This window comes from Cyprinodon variegatus, unplaced genomic scaffold (genome assembly GCF_000732505.1).
Source record: "Cyprinodon variegatus isolate N-32 unplaced genomic scaffold, C_variegatus-1.0 Scaffold10, whole genome shotgun sequence".
Lineage (NCBI taxonomy): Eukaryota > Metazoa > Chordata > Actinopteri > Cyprinodontiformes > Cyprinodontidae > Cyprinodon > Cyprinodon variegatus.
Window position 1 is genome coordinate 2,279,640 of NW_015150463.1, and position 21,737 is coordinate 2,301,376.

The 21,737-nt window shown below is 38.4% G+C and overlaps 1 protein-coding gene across 2 annotated transcripts in view; it reads left to right on the forward strand.

Annotated features, from left to right (window-relative positions):
- The window catches only part of LOC107087841 (centromere protein F-like), a 33,570-nt gene extending 13,234 nt beyond the window's left edge, over nt 1-20,336 (forward strand). For both annotated transcript variants that reach the window (XM_015379631.1, XM_015379640.1), the window contains exons 7-18: nt 1,078-1,271; nt 1,745-1,870; nt 1,953-2,081; nt 4,692-4,814; nt 5,436-5,571; nt 6,860-8,193; nt 8,541-9,347; nt 9,831-10,114; nt 10,364-10,457; nt 13,792-14,359; nt 15,009-15,137; nt 17,702-20,336. In XM_015379631.1, coding sequence (XP_015235117.1) covers nt 1,078-1,271; nt 1,745-1,870; nt 1,953-2,081; nt 4,692-4,814; nt 5,436-5,571; nt 6,860-8,193; nt 8,541-9,347; nt 9,831-10,114; nt 10,364-10,457; nt 13,792-14,359; nt 15,009-15,124 — 3,911 coding nt within the window. In that variant the 3' untranslated portion in view covers nt 15,125-15,137; nt 17,702-20,336. The remainder of the gene's footprint in view (nt 1-1,077; nt 1,272-1,744; nt 1,871-1,952; nt 2,082-4,691; nt 4,815-5,435; nt 5,572-6,859; nt 8,194-8,540; nt 9,348-9,830; nt 10,115-10,363; nt 10,458-13,791; nt 14,360-15,008; nt 15,138-17,701) is intronic.
- The last annotated feature ends 1,401 nt before the right edge of the window (nt 20,337-21,737 follow it).

The window sequence follows — 21,737 nt, forward strand, 5'->3', positions numbered from 1 at the left end:
CTCGCTTATCTGGGAATATACTGCTCTTTTCCCTATCCATGATTGTTTTTTGTTTTTATGTTCCTGTATCTGTATTTTGTATTTTCATCTCCTTTTATTTATTTTTTTTGTATTATTTGTAAAGTGACCTTGAGTGTCAAGAAAGGCGCTGTTAAATAAAATGTATTATTATTATTATTATTATTATTATTATCTCAGATCCTGATGTAAGACCTTCCTTTGTCTCAGCTCCTAAATGTCTTTATGTGTTTGTTTAGAGGAGGAAGCAGATGGTTAAGTGTGAAAGAAGACATTGAGCCCTCAACTGTTGGGGCATTAGTGGTTTTATTGTGTTTTATGATCTGCTCCTCTCCATCGAGCCTATTTTCTGTAGAAAATGCATTATGCTGTATCACAGCTGTGTTTTGCTTCCGATCTTAACATTCAGTCTCATCCAACTATGCATATTTTATGGGTATTACATAAAGTGATGCTAATTAATTTTAACACATTGCAGAATATTCCTTGTTAAAACATATTATTATTATTAAAGCTATTACTATTTTTTTCAAAAAAATCAGCCATGTGTTTGTCTTTAAACCAACCTCTATGGATTCACCCAATACAGTATATGAAGAGCTTTTGATGCTTTTTCTGCTTTGCTTTTGAGTTACATCTTCAACAAATCAGCATTCAAGAAAATGGGAATGACTACTGGACATTCGGCCAGTTTTTCCAAACAGCTGTTATAAGTTGTTGTTTTCCACTCATCCATTTAGGACTTGGGAAATAATACTTGTGTGCAAACTTCCACTGACACATTTTCTTTAAGATATTGTTAACTTTCAGCTAAAGGCATCAATGTTGTCTTTAATTTTGTAAAAAAGTGAAATGATCTACTCGCATGGACGACTGCTGATGATCTTGGTGCTTATATCTTAAACAAAATGATTCCTTGTTTGTTGAACCAGGACAGGACTAATGTATGCATACATTGTTTATATGCATAATACAGTGAGGTAAAGGAAAAATAAAAATGACCAGTTGTTGTTTTCTTACATCTAAAATGACGTTTTTAGTCTTGTGTCGATCCAACAGTATCTTCATCAGAACTGCAGAGTCGTATCTTGGCTCTGGAGGACCAGCTGTCTGAGAAGGTCGGGAAGCTGAAGTCCATCCAGAGCGAAATGGGCTTAATGAAGAAGGAGCTCGCTGCCAAAGAGCTAAGCCTGCAGAAAACGCAGGATGAGCTTAATGCGGCACAGACACGGGGAATCCAGGACAAAGAGCGGGTAAAAACTAATGCCTGATTACTACTACTGTCTACACATCAGTCATAGATTTATTTATTAATTTATCTGAGCATGATTATTTAAAATGCCCTTTTCCCATATACCCTGTTTATATATTACAGCAATTTATTCTTTTGATCTAAATCTCTCAATTGCATGTCTAGTAATTGAGAGATGACGAAAACAAGTTAATAAATATGTTTTCCTTTTTTTATCTTTATACATATCAGTTTTCTTTTAAAATCTAAATAACTTTAATCTTTTTAATAATTAGGCTCACAGAGTAAAAATAAATGACATAAATGAAAATCCCTTTTTTTATTACCCTACAAAGAGAGGTCTCCTTCTTTTGTTCAGGGATGTGGTGCTTTACGTCAACAGTAGAAATTATTCTCTTGGCTAAAATGCAGTAACTCATTTATAACATAATTGATGAAAAACATTTAAATGATCTGATTTCTTTTCCTTTTCAGGTATCAGAAGCAGAGCACAAACTGAAGCAGCTTCAAGAGGAGCTGAAGTGCCAGAGACAAAATGCAGAGAGCAGTCGGCTTCAGCACCAGCAGCGCACCAAGGAGTTAGAGAAAGTGCATCAGAGGGTCAGACACGAGAAACTGAATCTGGTCAGGTCTCTCTGTTCCACAGTGCAGTTTCACAATCAGCTGTGTGTTTTGGATTCAGGATTTAGCAGAGCTTCAGAAGGAGAGGCAGTGTCTTGAAAAACAGCATCAGCAGGAGGTGAATAAGCTCAACCAGGAGCTCCAACAGGCCAGGACACTTCACAATGCTCTGCAGGCTCAGGCTGACAAGGTGAATACAAACATACATAAAAGAGAATGATACCCATCAACAACACGAGCTGATCCTCTCAAATAACACATCCATATTTGTTAATATGAGGTTTGTATCAACAGTGGAAACTGCAGAGCTGCATGACTCTGTTTCATCCAACTGCCCTGTTTTGTCAGCCGTTTCCTTTTACTCTTTCCAACCCTTTGCCCTTTCTTTATTCAGTCTTCTTTCCAACTTCTTTCAATTGTATTATTTGTACTGAATGTCAATAAATGTTTTTATTTTCTCCCAAACTTTCTTCTTGCCTGTTTCTGCCTTACTCTCTTGCTTTTATGTTTCCATTCTCCCACATCCTGCTCCCACTGTGCTTCGTCCTCTTCTTCTCTCCCCTTGGTCTGTCCCCAGTGGAAAAACAAAATCAGCAAAGGTAACAAATGTATGACTGCTTTGCTTTCTAAGTTCTAGAATAAACCCAAAACCTTTAAGATTTTGTTTGGATGCAATGGGAGGGAGATTATTAATGTGTTGTTTTTTTTTTACAGCTTCGTAGTTTTTGTTTTAAAAAAGACTTGGTATTTAACTTTACCAGAAATTAAGTTTCTTATTGGGTGACACCCATCTTTGGGTCACACGTGTTAAACAGTAGTGACTGTTTCACACCAGCTACAGTCAAGTCTAATAAAGTGCTGCTATAGAGAGTAGATTACATTTGCTACCACATGCTAAGAGCTTGACAAAATCCAAAAGAAGTAGCTTAAATATTGTTATAAAATCGAATTTCTTAAAAATAAAAATTACATTTTATGCACCAAACTGGCTGATAGTTGTTTGGCTGCATAAAAACCTTTAAAAAACAAAAGTCAAATGTCTTTAATCCCATTGATATCCGATTCCCTCAGTGGAAGTACATTTATTTTTTTCCAGAAAACTGCCAGTGGAAACTGAAATTTATGAGAAGTTTACTTTGACAGGTTATTATTAATGGGGTTCTGTAAAGCTTTGAAATGCCTTTTCCTGGTTAATTAGTTCTTTGGTACACATATTGAAATATTCAGCCTAACAACAACAACATAAACACAGCATGATGAAGAGAGTAACAAATATAATTTAATGCAGGTACAAACTAACAATACCGGTTTGGTAGGTAGTGGATCACTTACATGCAGAATGTAATATTGTGCAGAACTCTTGAGCTCCTGCTCATTCTTCGTGTTCATCTAAATTTTTTTAGTTCTTTAATAACTTTGATGTTTTTTTATCATTCAGTTCTAACTATCAGAAATTTTATGCATATCTGTAGAGGATCTTAAATGGCTCCCTGATGATAACAGATGCATCGTCTTGAAAAATGCATCATACTTCACAGTCTAATCTTTTTGCTCGCTAGCTCTTTAGTTCAGGGTATTTGTGCAAAAATCTTCTTCAAACTGTTATTTGGGGTAATGACTGGTGTAACTTCAGCAAGACAAACTGAATCTTATTCAGGCTTTCAGTGAAGACATGCCTAAAGATCAGATTTAAAACTTTTTCTTAGGTTAGTTATAATATGTTGACACTGTGTTGACTCAAAGAGCCTTACAGGCCTGACAAAATGAGTAGAAAAAGCTGCTTAAGTCCAAAGGAATACCTACAGAGAGCAGGATGGACTGCTGATTAAACTTAAAGCAGAATTGCAAGAAGGTCTGGCTCAATGCTTTTGTACAGTACTGAAATCCTGCTAGTATTAGACAATGTTTCTGCGCATGGACATGCCAGCAGCTTTGTAGAATCATGTTAGAACTGCAGAAGTGTCTTGCAGAGGTATTAGTTCACCTTGAATTCCTCCCACATTTTGTTATGTCACAACCCAAACATTGAATATGTTTTACTGGGATTTTTTGGGTCAGACTAACATTTGAGTATAATTGTGAGTTGCAAGGAAGATGATCCATTGCTTTAAAAATCTGCAGCTAATTAAAGCTTAGAAAGTGTGGTGTGCATTTGTAAAAAGGCAACCTGAGCAGTTAAAGCTCCTACTTGGTGCTGTCTGCAGGACAGTTCTTCCTAGATTTGTTCATAAAGTAGCTTTGTTGTATTTAGATCTTTGCTAGTCAACGTTTAGCACTTTCCTCAAATTTTTATTTGGCTTTAGCTCTGGACTTTAAATAGGCCAATCTTACTAATAAATGAGCTCAAATTGCATCTATTCCAGTGTAGCCCTGGCTGCTTATCTACAGTGGTTGTGTTGCTGCAAGCTAAACCTGTGCCCCAGTCTCAAGTATTTTCCATTCCCTAACAGTTTTTTTTTCCAGAATTGATCCATGTGTAGTTCCATCTTTTCTCTCATGAATTCTGACAAACTTCTCTGTTCCACCTGAAAAAAAAAACACCCACCACAGTTTTTCTCTGCAGTACCGGATAGTTATTTCTGAGACAATTTAAATAAAAATAAGATACACTAATGTTTCTGTCTGCTGAAAGGGAATGAATGCTTGCACCGTATGCCTGCTTATGTTAGCACTATTTGCTGTCCTTTTCTCATCCTGATGAAAGCAACTAAAATAAGAGCCTTTTATCAATCAAACACTGAGTTCTTAAAGTGCCCTACTGATCTTCACCAGCTAACGCCTCATTTATTTTCTCAACCAGCTGTCTCTGCAGAAGCAGGCGCTGGACAAAGAGCTGGATGCTCTGAAGCAGAAGCTGAAGTGGACAGAGGAGCAGCTGAAGGAGAGCCAGAAGAAAGAGGCCCAGACACAGGCCAAGCTAACGGTAACACAGCGGAACAAAGCTCTGCTCCAAAGTCTTGTCTGTCTGCACCTGCATGGGTCGGTTATTCATTAGCTAAGTGTGGAGTTTAACGTGATCGGCATACATTTTTAAACAGCATGCCATATGTCAGCCTGGTCACTGGACGGCATCTGAAGCATGAATTAATTATTAGAAACCTCTGGCCTCTTTTTGTGTTTATTAATGCTTCAGCCAAAACAAAAGTAAGATTTTCTAATTCTAGGCTCAAAAGTCCAGCTGCAAAAAAAGGTGAATTTGTGTGTTAGCTTCCTGTAGGTCCATATGCTAAAAGTCTGTCACTGATTAAAAACTGCAGAGGCAGCACAAACAAAGTGTACCAGCATGACACACTGTACTACTCTCTAACTTGTTTGTTCAGGTTGTTTTGTACTTGTTAAATTCTGCCTCTGTCTAGTTTTGTGCTTTCTTCCCACACAGCATTTTTTTATCTGCAGAACACCAGTAAACATGTAGATCTATGTAGTTATCACTGGTTCTAAAGCTGAATGTTTAATATGCTCTGTGGACTCCACAAGTTGGTTTGATTGACTAGATTTAATCCTCCTGTTTAGTTGTCTTTTTTGTTTCCAACCCTGGTTTTAGGAAGCAGTGCGGGAGGCTGAGGGTGTGGCAGTGACTCTAGAGCAAAGCAGGAAGAGAGAACGAGCTCTGGAGGAGGAGGGGAGGAGGCTGCAGGAGGAGCAAGCTGACACCCTGCGTCTTCTCAAAGAACTGCAGGGTAAGAAGAGAGCTCTTAACCCAGAGAGGCTGTTCAGCAGCAAGAATAACTGAATGATTTTTAAATGTATTCCCAGCTACAAAATGTAGTGTTTTTATAGTGGGATTTTATATGATAGACCAACACTATTTAATTTGATAGGTAGAAGTGAGTGCTTGATATACAGAATCAAGGTTTTTTCTTTTTCTTTTATCTCTGCAATAATCGAGTATTTCTTCCAAGAACTATTCGGTTTGTTAGAGAACACGAGTAAACAAACAGCATTCTTAAAAAAAAGGACAGACAGGAATAAGCTTAAAGTAGGCAGACTATAAACAAGAACTCGCATCTCCTAAAGCACTGTTTAGTCTATCATCTGAAAATAGAGTATGGCACCACCGCTGACATACCAAGACATTGCTGTGCTCCTAATCTGATAGACCACGGCTGTGCTTGCATACAAACACAACAGGGCCTAAAACTTGTATGTGTAATCTTTCCACTCAAAGGTTATGATTTAACAAGCTTGGAGTGAAGATGTGTGGTCCCTCATGTTGAATCAACCGATGCATATGCCCATTTTGAGGACATGGGAATACAGCAGAATTGAAGCTCAGACATTTCATTTCATTTTTTATAAAATAATCAATCATGATTGATGTCATTAGTAGTATCCCGCATTACAGAATAAATCATAAGTATACATGAGGACCTGTCAAAGAAATAAAAAGGCCAGCAAGCAGATCAAACCCTTCATCAAAGTGAATTCAACTTACCTTCTAGCTTCCATAATTTAAGCAGGAGAAAAAAAAAACATTCAGCTTTGCTTCAGCAAAAGATGGTTTTGAACAGTTTTGACTCAAGGTGCATAAAATAAACAAGCAACCACAGAAAAAAAGAATAAAAAAACCTTAATAACACAAAGTGTTTCTTTCCACTTTGCGGTAACACGGCTCTCTGTTGGTCTATCTCATAAAAGCCCAGTAAGTCATGACCATATTTGAATTTTAATGTTACTACTGTAGGAAACATTTAAATACTAAAGAGCGGCTCTGTGTTTGTTGTATTCCCCCCTCCAATAAATGTATAACTTCAGAATAGTTTAGTTGGACACATTATAGTAATTCTGTAATGTTTAGCCCACAAAGGATCTTCCTGAAATAATGTTCACAGGTCAACACTTTCTCATTCTGCTGCAAGGTGGCTTTTTCAACATGGCTGTCATCTTCATTTACGTTTGAGGTTTTAAAGATAAAGAATTACTATGTTTTAATCTATAAAAACTGTTTGTGTTTCTTTCATACCCCAGAACAAAAAGCCTCTGCAGCATCTGCTCCTCAGCCTGCCCATTTTGGTGCTATTGGACAGTCGTTTTCCTCCCAGTCCTCGTACGCTCAGAGTTCTCGAGCTACAGCACAAAGCAGGAGGCCCGCAGCTTCCCAGTCGGAGCAGAATAGGGATGGGAGCAGGGCGGAGATTACAGTGGCGTATCCTTCCGGCAGAGAACCTGGGGAAGGAATCGATGCTGAGCAAATCACTTTCAACATTGCAAACTCTGAGGGTTTACAGAAACCAGGCCAAAGAGGAGAAGGTGATAGAGAGGTAGAGAACAGAAGTAATATCCCCCTCAGTACATCGGCAGACTTTGACAGAGCAAAAGAAGTTGAAAGCTCACCTGTGGCAGAATGTCTGATTTCATCTAAAAGTAAACAGTGTCCTGATTCCGATCAGCGAGTTTCATCTGTGGACCTCAAGAGGGAGAACGACCTCCTGCGCTCAGATCTCCGCGATGTCCGTGAAGAACTCCAGAAACGGTTGGAGGACCTGGAAGCTCAGCGTCGGGCAGAGACGGAAGCGAAGACCCGTCTCAAACAGCTCAGTCGCAAGCACTCTAACCTCGCAGCTGAGAGGGAGGAGAAAGAAAAAGACCTGAAGGCAAAGCTGGAAAATGAGAAAGCTGAGACTGAAAGGCTGAAGAGGACCGTTGCTGCTTTGGAGGCAGAGATGAAGAGAAGCAGAGAGAACATGGAGAAAGAGAAGCAAGAAGAGGAGGAGAAGCCGACACAAAACGACAGAGAAATCAAGCTGATTGAACTAAACATCCAGCTGAAAAATCAGCTGTCAATGGTGAAAGCTCAGCTGGCCTTAGAACGAGAGGAGCGCGAGAGAGAGGAAGAGGAGAGAAACCAAATGATAAACACAGATGCAGATGTAAACACAGAGCTGAGCCTGAAACTAGCAGAGATCATGGTTGATGTTGAGGAGCTCAAGCACAGAAGAGAAGAAGACTCCACAGAGGACGGGAAACTCTCCACTGCCAGCAGCCCTATGCCATCTCTACACGACGATGAGCTCAGCTCCAACACCATTTGCTCTACCGACAGTCTCCTCTCTTCACCAGAGGAACACCTCCTCTTCTGTGAGACCACCAACCAACGCAACACCCTCCTGTCCACGGAAAGTGCACACATTCTCCACCTCAGTGAGGAGGCAACCCAAGACACCTCAGATAGGACCAAAATGTGTCCTTCAGCCCATCAAGGGGATCAGACACAGGTGGTGGAGGCCCTGCAGAAAAAGTGTGCAAAGGAATCTGAACGAGCTAAAAAATTCAAAGATAAATTTGAGGCCCTGCAGATTCAGGTACATGAGAATGACTGTGTATAACATACAGAAATATTGTGTTACTCTCTAAAATAATCTTATTAGGAATGGAAGGTTAAAGATACTGTTAGTTAGATTCTTAGCTGCATTTCAAATCATGGTTTAAACTATTCCTGTATTTCCTCTGTGAAGCTCAGAAATTCCCATTTGAGTCATTACTACAGAGTTCTAAAGTCCCACTCAGGCTGGAAATGTAGGAAATATGTAAAGTCAGGGCTTTTTAAAGTTGATGAACACTTTTTGAGAGAATATCTAGGAATTGTGGTGATAATGTTTGTGATAAAAGGTTCAGAACTTAAAGCTTTACTCCTCTTCTGCCCTCACAGGTAACCCGTCAAACCAAGGAGCTGACCACTGCCTTTGAGAAGCAGAGTCTGCACATTGTAGGCCTCCTGGCTGAGCTGCAGGAGAAGGAGAGCACCCTCTTGAGGCAAGGGGAGGAACTTATCCAATGCAAGCAAGAGCTGAGTGTACTAAAGGAGCAAGAAAACAAGGCAGTGAAACAGACACTGTTAACTGAAGAGGGAGAAAAAGATGAGAAGTTTACAGGGAAATCGGAAGAGCAAGAGGAGGCTCCGACTCCTGTTCCTCCTTCAGACTTTAAAGTTCAAACTGATGAAGTTCAGCCCAACAGTGATGAATGTGATGCTCAAATGGCTCCACCTGTTGGTAGTAAAGAGGAAAGTGCAGCAGTAACCTCTGGAACACAGCCTCAAACCTCTCCAGACATGGGGAGACTATGCGGGTCTGTCTGCGAGGTGGAGCAGGACCCGTCAAGTCAACAAGGAGAAAAAGTCGAAGTGTTTACAGAGCTGTTCGCTCTCAGGCAGGAAAACAAGCTGCTGCAGCAGAGAATCCAGGATTTGGCTAACATGCACACCAGAGACCAAACATCCCAGACTGACGGCAAGAATCAAAACCAGACAGAACACCCAGGTCCTGCACCCTGTTTGGCAGGGCAAGATGTACTGGAGGTGATAAAGGAGGCAGCGCCAGACAAGTTACTGGAAATGGATGTGAAGAAGACTGACGATGAAGCTCAGGATTTAGAACGACAAGAGAAGAGCAGCATGAGTGAGGAGAGAAATCCTGAGGAAATGTCTAATATTCAGATAAAACATCTGCAAGAACAGGTACTGAGTGTAAAGACAACACCTTGTTCTCATAAAGACTGATTTCACTGCTTCTTTATTATTTGAAACCAAACATTTAGTGACTTACTGTGCTCTTTGTTTGTAACATAGAAGCTGGAAAATATTCCAGGACAAAACCCTAATCCCTTAACTTTTAGACTAACTGAAGTATTTTCTCCGTCTGATTGGCATAGAATGCCATTAAAAATCCAGCCACTTCAAAATATTTTTATCTTTTTAATTATTTTTTGCACTTATGGATCAGGTGGGAAATACAGTTGCTTAGTAAGATCCACAGAAAACAAATCCTGTTCTCTAAAAGTGGAAACTTGACTAAAAAATATGCTGTTAGGAGGACAGGAAATAAATCCATAGTGTAATGTTTGTTTTATGTTAAACCAGTTCGAGGGTTCTGTGTGCTGAAAGTTGACATCTGAGTTAAAATACGGTAACTTGATTTTAAGACGTATCCATTTTGTCCAGTTTGAGGTGCTACAGAGGAGAGTCAGGACTCTGACCGAGGAAACCCAGACCCAGGCCCAGGAGCTCACTCTATGGAGGCTATCCTCCCAACCAGCCTCTGCAGTTCAGCAGCAGCTCACCAACACAGACGATGAGGATCTGTCACAGATTCCTGTTTCCGGGCGTTCCCAGTCGGCTCAAAGCCTGGTTCAGAAGAATCAGGACGTCCTCACCATCATCAGGGAGGATGACTTATCTCTCTGCTGCTCCTCTAACAAACTGCAGGGCCGCATGCTGTTCTCCAGGTAAACCAACCATCTTCTGCCACATTTGTAGTAAATATGTGATGGTCTACTGTCAGGCTTTTTTTTATATCTTAGATGTTTATTATGTTTTTAGTTGTTTATTTTGTTTTTTCTCCCTTACTGTTTACACTTGATCACTCCTACACTAAAAACTAAATTTCATTTTGTATAAACTCTGTGTATACAAGATGACAATACAAGTTGTCTGAGTCTTATTAAGTTGATATTTTTCTCTTTTTTCAACATAAGGCTTCAGAACGGCAGCCTTCCTGAACCAAAGAGCATCCGCTCTTCTAAAAAGGCTCCGCAGGGATACACACAGAACACATCCAAGTTTGACCAGGTGATTTAGTGGTCTCTCCCTTTTTCCTTATTTTGTTAGGTGTCAGCACCTAATCTTAATTATTTGAATTCAACTTGAAAAATAAAATATGTGAAGTGCTTTATAGAGCTGCCTGCTATTGCAGTCACAGCCCTTAGTCTTTTATTATGTTTCCAGTAGCTTTGCACGTACAGAGCCTGATAATTCTGTCCATTTTTGCTCCCAAAACAGCTCAAACTCAGTCAAATTGGTCAGAAAGAATCTCTGAAGCATCACTGTTTGTCTTGCCACTGATTATTGTTTATGGTCTATTCTTTGACTTGGTCCTTTTAGGACATAAATAGACGTTTATCTAAATCTTTCTATTGTACCTCGCGTTCTATGTTTGGGGTTCATCTTTAAAAGCAAATCTCTCCAAAATGATTAAACTTCCACAGCCTCTGGCAGGTATTCTTACCTGATTTCCTCCATTTGCATTTATCTACACATCAACTATAACCTGATCCTCTGCCCTTTATGAAGATAAGCATCCATCTATCGTTATCCTGTCACCACCACATTTATGTACATGCATTTTGCCTATAGACTAAAATATACACTTTTTATCACTTCTGAGCTCTCTGTTCCATAGCAGGAAACTAAAACCTCAGTAGTTTCATGCTGATGTATGTATAAGCCTGAAGCCTATTTTCCTGCATTTACTTCGGTTTCAAACTCGCTCTGTTCTGTGAATGTGCCGTCAAACGTATTAATCCGACCTAGCAAACAATCAAAGGGTTATACTCTAAATTGATTTTTTGGATACTAAAAGCGACCAGCGTCCAGCTCAACTCAGGCACCAATGGCAACTCCAGATAAGGTAAAAAAAATAATAATAATAACCCTGTTAAATGCGAGTGCAAGCTACGAGAACAAGGAGAAGAGGGTTGCAGTTCTGTGTTTTGACTATAGGTGGCATTAGGAAACTCTGTAAGAGCTTTTTAAGCTTGGTTTGATGACAACTGGTTGCACTGGTTTTTATTTGGGGGAAAGCGAAATAAAAAGAGTTGAAGATATACATATATAAGGGATGTAAACAAATAATCAAATTATTAATGGTCCATTAATTGTTTAATAGATTATAATTTGTTCCAGTTAATTAATAACGTCTACCGGAAAGGAATTTCCACCAGTGCTTTATTATTATGGCCGTCCACTAGAGGGTCTGCTATTAATACTTAAGCAAAGTCTCAACATTATTTACAAAAAAATTGCAGAATGAACTTTATGCACTGGTGTTTGTTGATATAAACAGTTGATAAACTCATTAAGTTATCTACTAAATGGCGCCTATTTATCCATGCTGCTTGGTTTAGCAGCGTAACTTATCTGCTGTGTGCGGAAGTTGAGAATTTAGCCCCTCCGTCTTTCAATGGGGATGGAGCTCTTTAGCAACAATAATTAGCTTGTAGCTGTCAGCTTACTGACACAAACTTATTATATGTCTAGATGTTCTTCTAAAACATGACTACCTACTTGATTTTAATATCCACTGACCACAGCTTCACAGCCAAATAGCACTCAGATAGCCGAAAAGCAAATTAAGACCAAGTGTTTTGATGGGCCTCGTTTCAGCAACACACGTAGCAGCGCCGAATTATGCTTTTCTAATGAAAGCCAACAAGCCACTGAATCGACCGAAATCCAACTCATTAGCAAAATTCTGATAATTTGCACTTGTCAGGTCTAAGCACCTTAAACATCATACATACATACATACAGGGAAAGAAAGAAGGCACAGAGACAATTAATTTAGTTAACTCACGAGGAGAGTAGGAAGAGACTGCGGAGTTTACAAATCTCCAACCCACTCTGCCGGTCTTCAGCTTTCTCCTCGCTATTTATTGAAGTCAGGGGGTGTCCCTAATTACACAAGCTGAGGTTTAACTAAGGGAAAGGGAAACAAAATGATCTTACTTTAAACCTCCGCACATATGTTAAAACAAAGCATGTGGTTGTTTTACAATTNATCATGCCAAACTGTTCCAAAATGGCACAGTAGGGGTCTCCCTTGATTTTTGTTCAATCCAGTCATCTATAACTGCTCAATTATGGAGTGCTGTATGGACATTTAACATGCTACATATGTAACCTAGATGTTGTAGTCACAGTTAATTTCTTTTTTCCTTTGTTACCAGAAAAGTAAGAGGTTTTTTATGTAAAGATCTGTTTTTTTTTTTTTTTCGTTTTTTTTTTTTATTCAAAAGTTGTTTTCTGGCCATTTAAATCTAATTTACTCAGGCCCAGAATAATTTAATTTCAAATTTTCACATCAACATCATCCTCCAGGCCCTTTACGTCAGTTGATAACAAGATTAGCCTTTTAGGCAGTGTACAGTTTGAGAAAGGCCTTTTAAAGTATGGCTTTTTTGGAAAGCTGACCTGCGGGCTGAAGAGGTTAACGGTAGAAAAACAGAGAACATTATACAAAACGTTTGTAACATGATTGAAAAGGACATGCCAGCAATAAGCATGATTATTAAATCTCCCTTCATTAGAAACCATGTTTCACATATTTTATCATCTTTTTTATACAGAATCACTTCCTGCTTCAGTCTATCTTTTTTTGTTAGGTTTAATGATGTTTACTAATAAGAGCATTTAATTTTATTCAGTCACAATTGAATACAGCTTGAGCAATAAATTGATTAAATACAATGGTGTATTATCATTTTCTGAATTCAGCACATTGTAAAAAAAATATTTAGCCCTCTGGTTTGTTAAGAAAACGACTGCTTATCAATTTATTGTTGGTTGATCTCTAAGACCGGTCGACCTTTTAAGTTCATTTATCAATCATTTGCATCCCTATAGGTTTTTAATTATTTGTTTAAAGAAATGTACTAAATGTGTGAAACTGTACATTACACAATACTGTGTATTATTTGTGTTTCAGAGTCATGGGAGTTAGATAAATAAAGTCCATTCTGGAGAAAAAAATAGAACCATATGTTTCTCCTATTAATTTGATATTTACTGGTAAATGTGTAATTTAGTGGATTTATAGAAAAGTAACATTGCAGATTGTAAAATAATAAATTAAACATGTACAGATTAATATAACTAAATCCCTAATTTATTGTTCAGTGAGTCATTAAGCATGCAAATATCTTTGATGCTCTGTAATAAGTTGTATTTCTATGTGGCTCCATATTATGCCAGCCGTCTTTCTATCTGGATCGTTTCCGGGAAACACTGACCAACTTATCTGTTTAATTGCTTCTCTTCTTTGAGTAAAACAGTGTAGGTTAAACGTTTCACAGATTGTTTTTTTTATTTATTTATTTATTAATGCATTGTTCTTACTGTTATACAGGAATCAGAGAAAGAGAATCAGGAAATAAACCTGCAGCAGCCAGAAAGTTGTCCAGAACAAAACAAACTGAGTAAAGATGCTGAAATCATCCAACTGTCACCACAGAAGATTTCCCAAAACCACGTAGCCAAAGATCTCCCCAGCTTCTCTGGATCAAGTTCAACCAAGGTGGAAAACTGTTACATGGGAGCAAAGGAAGCCATGTTGAACTGTGGAACGGATAAAACAGGCACCTCCACTAACTCTGATAACAATGATGTAAGAGTCGAAGTTGTGAGTGTTGGGAGTCAAACTGAGAACAGTTTGCTTTCTAAAGCTTCTGCAGCAACTCAGACTGAGGAGGATTTAGATGCTGAGGAAAAATCAGTGGAATCTCCTCCTGCTTCATCTGTTTGTTCAGCTGAGAAGGCCGAAACAGGCGACAAAATGTTGCTCTCTAGCTCCTTTCCCATCCCAGCTGATCCGGCCCGACTTGCTGAAAGGATCCGTCGCAACAGGACGCAGCTGTCAGCCGCCTTCGATGATACAGAGTACGAGCCATACGGCCTGCCAGAAGTCGTCATGAAGGGTAGGGAACATTACTACTTTTTTCTTTTAATAATAAAAAACAAATAAATAATACATTTATAATGTCCTGCCACACTGTGAAAATAATCAGTCTTATTGTTGTAATCATGCATGATTTTTAAGATTATTAACTTAAATGCTTGATTTTCATGTTTGAATTATGAATGCATTTCTGAATTATTAGAATTTTTCTTCTGTTTAATCTTTTTAATTAGAGTTAAGCAATATATTTTATTGCATTTAACTATATGTATTTCTTGGATTTTGGTCCTAAAGGTCTTAGTGATATTTTAGTGCTCTTTACTGCCCCCGAGTGGTTAATGTCTTTATTCAAAGATTTAGAGGAAGACAGTTGTTTTTTTGATACCAAAAAAACTTCTTCAGCTGTGGTCTAAATACAGCCCAAAATTTGAGGAACTTGATTTTAAAATATAGTTTAAGAGATTTAAGTTTTTCACACTTGAACAGTTAATGTTCTGCTTTTACAGTTTCTTCTCAATATTTATTAACAAAACATAAACATTCCAGCTTTTCAAACCCACCCTGATCTTTTTTCATTCAAATTTTCCATTATTTTTTCGATCATTCACCATACTTAAGCCATCTTTCCCTATTTCTTATTTTTCCTTTTCTTCTTCCTAAACCTTCAGGTTTTGCTGACATCCCCACCGGCCCTTCATGCCCTTACATAGTGAGAAGAGGTTTGTTAGGAACGGTCCAACCTCTGTCTGAGAAAGAACGCCAGGAGGACGAGGAGACGGACTAGAAGAGAGTATCAGGTAGCATAAAGAACATTGCTAACATTTTATATATTATTTTAGCACCAAGCAAAGACAATCTGTTTTAAATCCAAGTATACTGAGATAAACAAAAGTTGATTTTGGGCTTTTAAGGGTACTTTAGAAGTACCGTATTGGCCGGAATATAAGACATTTTTTTTTTTTTTATTAAAAATGATGTAAAAATGTGGGGTCGTATTATATACAGGTTGACAGTTGTCTGTGGTCGCTACATGAACGCAACAGGAGAGGCGCTAGTTATTTTGTAAAGCCAGTGACCTCACTGTGGCTGGGGTCATTTTTTTTTATCACAACAGAGAAAAAGTGACAAAGATGCTACAAATGGAGAGTTTAGAGAGCTTAGAACAGAGTGGATCAAAAATCAGTCAAGTTTTTCGACATTTGAGGCGGAGTAATCACGCCAATTTTAAAATAATGGTGGTCAACGCAGCGGAGGCATCCAACACCTGTCAGGCAGCAGAGAAATACGGAGTTACAGAGTGCAGTGTCAGAAGATACATTCAGAAAGACAAGAAAAATGCGAACAGCAAAAAAAAAAACTTATCAAAGAATTGCAGAGCTGCAGGGTGAGAGTAGGAGTGACAGCGAGGCAGGGGACGTCTGTGAGTAAAAGCCTCATGCAGGTTTTTGAGTCGTTCTGTGAGCAAAATTCAGACTGCACTTGAATTGAAGTGTTGCAAAATTTCAATTAAATGTCATTAGTGTGTTGTTGTTGTTTTTTTTATTTCATTGCACACATCTTTCACTGAAATATTATTTCAATTAAATTCTTACCACTTCAATATCAAATAGTTTCCTTGAACCAAATACATTTTGTTCCTAAAAACTGGTCCTGGTAAGAGGGGGGGTAGTCTTATAATCAGGGTCGGCCTATATTGGGGTCAGTACCGTTATTACTTTTTTGTTGTTGTTTTTTTCTTTTACATATAACATAAAGCAGTGATCCATCAGTCTGGGAGATGGTGGAAAACAACAGAAACAATATCAGTTTGATTAGTAAAAACCCAGATAGCCAGAGGACCCTTAATAATTTACGCAACATAAATTGAATGAAACCATTTATATTTATTCCTTACCTATTTAAATTTAGGTTTCCACTTTGCATTCAGTCTAATTTCTTTAACCTATTTTTCAAAAGACGAAACTGCTCCTTACCCCAGACTTACCCATATCTAGCAGCTGGAGCAGCTGGCAGGTCAGCTTCAGGACTTTATCCATCTTTTATTAGGTTTGGGGAATGAAATCAACCTTATCCCATCCTTTAAGTGATCAGAGTAACACCTATCTGAATTGAATGTTCCTAACTGGTAACCTTTAACCCTGTTATTGATGTTTTTTTCATTAATTTGCCCATGAATACAATGTGTTTCTAATGATCCTGACAGTGTTGTCAGTAGGCCTGTTGCGATAATGAATAAATCAATTAATTGCACGATAAATAAAAATTATCCACGTCATTTAATTTATCGGCTATGTCGTCTCTGCCTGTGTTTTTCTCCTATTGATGACGCTGGATGAAAAGGCTTAACTCCGGTGCTATCTACTGACCCCTCCCCTTCCTCATTTTTGAGGAGTGAGGAGGAGTGGACTATTGCATCAGGTAGTCAGCGCGCATCATTTTGTACTTCTGCAGCTTTAGAGACCCGTGAGAAGTTAGCGAGGTAAAAAGAAAAAACCCACATCTTATGTTGGGGGAAAAAGCTCGAAATGGAACTGGTTTGAAAGCCGAGCGCAACAGCCGCAGTGTGGGAGTATTTCGGATTCAAACCAAATGACAGAGGCGAACCGCTGAACCTATGCGAGCCAGTATGTCGCATTTGTCATAAAACAGTAGCAACTAAGAGCAGCAATACAACCAACCTACACATATACGCTCACAGACAGCGTAGTTCATTTAATTGATAAAGAGATGCTTCCATTTAATAGTGTTGAAAAGCCGGCATTTCGAAAAATGTTGCAGACATTTGATAGACAGTATGAATTCCCCACAAAACATACATATCACCAATGTGATATTTTGTATATACGTTTTTATTTTCACTGTGGTTTTATCTTGTGTTTAGTTTTTATTCAAGTGTATTTTAAGTTAACAGAGACTGAGAGTCCATTTAATTTTTACTTCTCGTTTTATTTTGTTAATTAGTTCCAGAAAGTGTTCTGTTGAAAATAAAGTGTGTTTATCTTTGGCAGGAAAATGCATGCATTATTACGTCATTTCCATTAAATCAGTGTAAAAAGGTCTTCAAACAATATTATCGTTTATCGCAAGAATTTTTGAGACAATTAATCTTTCTTCAAAATTTGTTATTGTGACAGGCCTAGTTGTCAGTTCCTGCAGGGGCATTTTGCTCTGAGACAAATTGTGATCACTGATTGGTAAGATGCTAAATAGCTTTTCTAACTGATTGGCAGGTAGCGTCATGTAAGTTACTGAGTTAATGCTTCAGCATAGATAAACACAATAAACAGAACAATATCTTCTCTGTATTTCTACATAAATATTTGATATTGGATGAACTGAGATTTATTTCTGTTTGTTGTAGCTGAAGGAACTGATCCCTTTGGGAGGATTCACTGTGAACCCGAATGATGGAAGATGGCCGTCCTCAGGGAGACCCTACATCCCCCACAGCACCCGTTTGACAAACTAAAAGAAGTTTCCTGCCTCTGTGCGTGAGCTTGCAGGTAACCGGGCCTGCACTGGCACGCTGAACGTCTCCACCATGGTTCTGAAATGCTTTAATTTTCCCCTGTTCAGCCCCAAATTGCCATGCAGAGACTCTGGTTTAGGCCACATCCACATGTGTAACCATCCAGTCAGATAGGGATTTAGTGATTTTTTTTATTTTTTTTTGCTGCTTCTGAAGCCACTTTTTCTAAGGAATCGTTTTGTTTTTCTTTAACTCTGACTGAGCTCATGCGTCACAAGGCCTCTGCCTTGCCTTCAATTAAACAGCTCCTTGTGGATGTATTTCTGAACCAGCGCCTGTCAAGATAAGTTGGACCTGCTTTCCTGAAGGCTTCAGCCAGATTGGCCAGTTATGAAAACATATTTCAAATTTATATGTTTTTTTTTGTTTAATTTATGGACAATTGAATGTGTTTTATTGGTGGAGGGGGTGTTTACAGGAGTGTGTGTGAAAAAGCATTAACTGTGATTGTGAACATGTGTGTCCTGAACTTGATGTTACTGTTTGTATATAAGTGTGGCTGAGCACACGCCTATGAGTCAGCGTAACCTGCGCCTCTTTCCGCTCCATGTATGGAGATCCACTCTGGGCTCTTTCTCTCGGGGAAGCTGCTAGGCTTCCCAGTGTGTCACTAACAAACACTAAAACACAGGTCTCTTTTAAAACTTAAAAAAAAAACAAACAACAACTCATAAAACTGATTTGTCTTAGTGATGAAGAGGAGAAACCAGAGGATGCAAAGACCCTGTTGTCTTCTGTAGAATGAAATGTCAAATGTTCAAAATGAACCTCGGGATAAACATCTTATTTGACCAGAAATAGGAACGCAACTAAAAAAAGAAAACATAAGCATCATATTTAATGAGGGAAACCTCAATGATGTCACTGGAAATAATAAAGCGATTGATCCTAGTAGGTTGACAGCGACCATCTCCTCCCTCTGAACTTTTTCTAATTTTCAACGTTCCACCACAAACATCAGGGTGTTTTACTTGGATTTTATCTGCAGAGGTGAGGTGTTTCAGTCAGCGGGCCAGAAGGTCATCTGATCTGAGGACGTCCTTCTACATATTGGCTGTGACTCCTGCACAGTTTACAAAGTTTAAACCAGAATCTTTCATGTTTATCATTAATAGTTTGTTTTAATCTCTTCTTTTTTTTTTACTCTGCTTCAAACCGCTTTACAGCTGCTTCCCCTTTTCATACTTTGGTTTGTTTACAAATTTTCTCTGATAATAAACCTGAGAGAGAATACAAATTTGCATGTGGATATTATTGTTTAGTTGTAAAAAAAAAAAAGATTTTAGCAGCAAGATGGTTCAAATCTCAGCTCTGGGTGTTTCTGGATTCTCCTCATTGAAGGAATGGATTCTCTCCACAGGTTAATTGGTCTCTAAATTACCTTTATCTCTAAGTGTTTGTTTTTCTGTATGTCTTTGTTGTCCTGTGATGGAGACAGGACCTGTCCTCCAACACCTGCTAAAGACCCTGCATGGATAGACAGATATAGACAATAGATGGGTGGATTGCTTTCCTTCCACTTAACAATTATATGCTGCCTACACCTAAGTTAGAAATTACCAATAAATGATTTAGATGTTTGTGGTTTTAACAGAAAACAAAAAAAATAACTGAATAAGTGGTTTTTGGTTATCGCCTAAGAGGTATTTGAAGAATAAACTAAAAAGAACAATAACCATACAAGTATTGACGGAAAGTAGCTGTAAGTTTTTGTATTTGAACATCAATGGGTTTCCAAAAATAGAAAGAAAGAAATATAGATGTTTAGAACAGAAAATACCAAGATGTCCTTGATGCAATCTATTTTGGATTTGTTATTTGATTGAAGCAGTTGCCAAGTTTAGAGTTGTTCGGTAAAAAGCTATGTCTACACCTGACAGTTATCACATAAGAGATACTTGTTACATTTTCTGTGAAAAAAAAAAACTTTAACTTAAGTGAGAAATAACAGAATCGGTACTCGAAATGATGGTGGAACAGTTTTTAAAAGGATCACCTTTCATATTGTTATTTCAGACCTCACTAAATGACCTTCATAGTTACACTGCAGGGCATCATCCTTTCTTTGACTTCAGTTGCATGAATGCAGATCAAATTTATTAGGCTGCTTCTCATCAACTTGAAACCTGCTTTTAGACAGTTTTTAAGATGTAGTTTAGAATAGTATTTAAAATGAACTTGAACTGTTTTAATGTGCTTTAGTGTTTTAAAGTTTTTGAGGTGAAATAAATGAAGCTAGATTTTAAAGCTTTGTGTTTTGTATTTCTGCTTAATTTAAATGTTACTGTTGTTGCCTGGCTTTACATGTGGACTCGGTCTGAGCTCAACCGTTCACTCTCTGGGATCTGTAGTCCGCTGAGGTGGGGGGTCTGACTGAGCAGGGAAACACTGAATCTTATCCTCTTCCTTTGCACACTTTAAGGTGGCTGTATCTGTGTTGTGTTCAAATTACAATAAAACATTTTCTCTTGGCTCAGCTTGTTTGTTTTTTTTAACCTTCCAGTCTGACCAGTCAATCTGCTATTTTTTAAACGCTAAGCTTTAATGATTGGTCAGTTTCGTTCTCATTTACGGTAGTTCTTTTCAATTAAGTTCAAATTTGTGTTTTGGTCCAATGAAGCGAGCCTCAAAGTGTTTTTTTGTGGAATATCTTGGTTAAATCACATAAGTGTTTCCGCAATTACCAACATCCCTTTGCCTCTTGGTCATAAAGACGTCAGAAGGTGCTGAATAGTGTGGATGAAAAAAGTTTGCCAGCTTCTGGGGCCTGTTTTGTTTCATAACGCACACTTTCTTCAAGTGCCTCAAAAACTGTGGACCATAATTCTGGTTGTGAAGAAACAAGTGTCTCCTTTTATTTCCTAAAAACGACAGAAGCCCGATAGCGATGGCTTTAGAGCTGAGACGCCACCCCTTCGTCCCACGACCAGCTCAGGAAACTCCAGGCCCTTTGCTCTTCCTCTGCTGTGACGCCACTCCATCAAACATTCACACACTGCACTGTAATAGGCTTCACATGCACTCCGCCTCATCCTTTGCTTCATCTCCTCCTCCTCCTCATATGATCTGCTCCCCTCTGCCCGAGTGATGTAGGGTCACGAGAACGGGGGGGGAACACCTTCCAAGGAGAAAACACACATGCAGTCATCCATCTGCACAACACACACACTGAGCCCATTGCTCAGAAGATTTTGAGCTGCATAAAGTTAAGTAGGAGAACAACATTTCTCATCATTTAAGGTAAGACTTGCTGGGGTTCTGTTTTTAAGAGATATTGTTAGCATTTTCTTTTTTTGTCCTGGAAAAATATTTTTTTCTGTCATTGGGGCAGCTTTTTAGCCCTTTCAGATAACTTTATTTACCTCTTTAAGGTTAAAAAATATTAAAGCAGACATATTATCAAAAAGCTCATATAACAGAACTCTGAACAACTTAATAAAACAGAAGAACAGATTTATGCATTCCATGAATGCCTCCAATGACATGATCTTTAATTAGCTGCAAGATTATCTTTTTTTTTTTTTGCACCCCAAAACAGTTCTGTCTTTATGTTCTAAAGATATTTGTTCCCAGAGCATGAAACCAGTCTTGCAGAGCTTCAACCTGTGATCTCCTCCTGACATCAGAGTTTGCTCACTGGTAAATACTTTCAGGCAAATGAAAGTATGACTAAAAGGCCTTTGTTTTGTTTGTTTTTATCTTTGTGGTAAATTCTTGCCTAAGAGGCTATACCTTTTCCCACAGTCGGTTTGCTTGGTCTGTCATGGTTAGCTGAAGTTTCTATTGCAGCTTTGTCACCAAATTTTTGTTTAGGTTTCCTTCCTGTTTGAGGTTTTTAAGGGATTTCACTCATGCTTTGCATTTATGT